The following is a 2,094-nucleotide window of genomic DNA, read 5'->3' as shown; positions in this document are numbered from 1 at the left end:
TCTCTCCCTCTCTCCCTCAAACCCCTCACTCCCCCCTCTATCCTCCCCCTCCCCCTCCCAGCTATCGCCGTAGTGGCCCTGTCCGGGTTGACCTTGGCCCAGGAAGCCAGCGCCCCCGTCGACAACTGCAAGGGCGGCTGCTCCTTCTTCTGTAGCGTGACGGCCTCTGCCTGCGTGGACCTGCCTCCCTTCGTGGACTGTGCCGCCAACAAACAGGCGTGCGCCGGCCTGTGCAACTCGGTGTGCTCCTGCTTCACCGGCTGTACCGACAAGTGCAACAACGCGGCCCTCGTCTGCAAGTCGGCCCAGGCCAGCAAGAACGCGCTGGAGGGCGTGCTGTGCAAGGCCCAGGTCTCTGTCTGTAGTTCCACCTGCCCCCTGGTGTGTGCCACTCAAGTCTTGACCAATGATGTCCCCAACTTCGTCATCCAGACGGCGGGAGGTCTGGCCCAGGCTCTGGGACTCGGACAATCCAAGCAGCAACCCAAGCAGCCATAGAGAACTGACCCATGTGACGTCACAATAAACGGAACTTGGCAACCGGGAACACAGTCTGTCTTCTTGTTCTCTCTGTGTTGAGTGGTGTGTGTGTGTGCGTGTGTCTGTCTGTCTGTCTGTCTGTCTGTCTGTCTGTCTGTCTGTCTGTCTGTCTGTCTCTGTCTCTCTGTGTGTGTGCATGTGTGTTTGAGTGTGTGTATATGTGTGTGTATATGTGTGTGCGCGTGTGTGTATATTATGTGTGTGTGTGTCTGTGTGTGTATATGTGTGTGTGCGTGTGTGTGTGTGTGTGCATGCGTGTGTGTTTGAGTGTGTGTGTGTCTCTGTGTGTGTGTATGTGTATGTGTGTGTGTGTGTCTCTGTGTGTGTGTATGTGTGTGTGTGTGTGTGTCTCTGTGTGTGTATGTGTGTGTGTGTGTTTGTGTGTGTGTGTGTGTGTTAACCAACACAAAATCAAAGAGCTTGCACATCTAGCTAGAACACAAGTCGAGATATTTGCCACTGGAAGAGGTGGGGGTCGCCTGGTTTCAGCGACAAAATGGCCACCAAAGTTCGATTACCTACAAAGTTTGAGAGGCCAGGTAAACTCAAAATCTGCAATTTCTGTGCCTTTAATCATCGTTTTTCCAGTAAAATACAAACAGAAACGTGTTTGAAGACGGACATAAAAGCTATTTTAAAAAATATTAAAAAACCCAAAAATTCGATAAACATTTTTCAGCGCGCTCATATGACCTTAGCAGTTGCGAGCGCCGTAAAACCCTATACTACATACATACAAACATTTTCAGACTGGCAGAAAGATGCCAGTTTCTTCGATTTCAATATTTTGACGAGCGCCTGATTTCACCACGATGCCTCACATTTTACATGGACAGTGAAGCAATCCTTACAAGTTTGGAATAATGATCAGGTCTCAAAGTGAGAGACGAAAATTATAAAATATTAGTAAAAGTAACATCAAACACACCGGTATTAGTCAAAGTAACACCAAACACACCGATATTAGTAAAAGTAACATCAAAAACACCGATGACACAGCTTTTTAGCACAATGGAGCTATCCCGAAAAATGCTGTTTTGAGAAAATCGACGATAAAGTTTTTGCCCCTTGTTCAGTTTCTTTAAAAGACAAGGAGAGTTTTCTCTATAACCAAACAAATATACACATCAATGAAACCAAAGTTTTCCTATAGGTAGGGCAATGCCCACTTTTGGTGTAGGTCAAGATTTCTGGAACCCCACGGAATCTGGGGTAGCCCGCTTGTCCTTAAAAGCGACCATTTAGAAAAGGAACCTCAATCGCCTCTAGATGGTATTGTCACGGAAAGTGACCGTAAAGAGTTCTTGGTGAATGGGGAGAAAACAGAATGCACGCTAATAGAAAAAGTAGTACATCTAGCTTAGTTATCTCATAAGTGATGAGCGGGAAAAGATCAAACAAGTTCGGCAGTTCAAGTATTGGGGACACCAACATCTGATGCCAAATGTTCCACAGGAATAACACGAAGAACTGCAGCAGGCTAAAGATAGTTGCAATAAAATGAGCCCAAGAGGCGGGGGCGGGGGGGGGGGGGGGGAGAGAGTGTTTTGTTTT

At 47.4% G+C, this 2,094-nt stretch overlaps 1 protein-coding gene across 1 annotated transcript in view; it reads left to right on the top strand.

The window, feature by feature from the left end:
• The window catches only part of LOC101863582, a 3,670-nt gene extending 3,119 nt beyond the window's left edge, over positions 1–551 (top strand). Inside the window, exon 2 of the mRNA XM_005097519.2 lies at positions 62–551. Within this exon, the coding sequence (XP_005097576.1) occupies positions 62–498 (437 nt within the window). The 3' untranslated portion in view covers positions 499–551. The remainder of the gene's footprint in view (positions 1–61) is intronic.
• Positions 552–2,094: the final 1,543 nt, after the last annotated feature.

This window comes from Aplysia californica, unplaced genomic scaffold, assembly GCF_000002075.1.
Source record: "Aplysia californica isolate F4 #8 unplaced genomic scaffold, AplCal3.0 scaffold00156, whole genome shotgun sequence".
Taxonomy (NCBI): domain Eukaryota; kingdom Metazoa; phylum Mollusca; class Gastropoda; order Aplysiida; family Aplysiidae; genus Aplysia; species Aplysia californica.
Note: the sequence above shows the minus strand (reverse complement) of the source record. Positions and strands in the feature narration are given on the sequence as shown.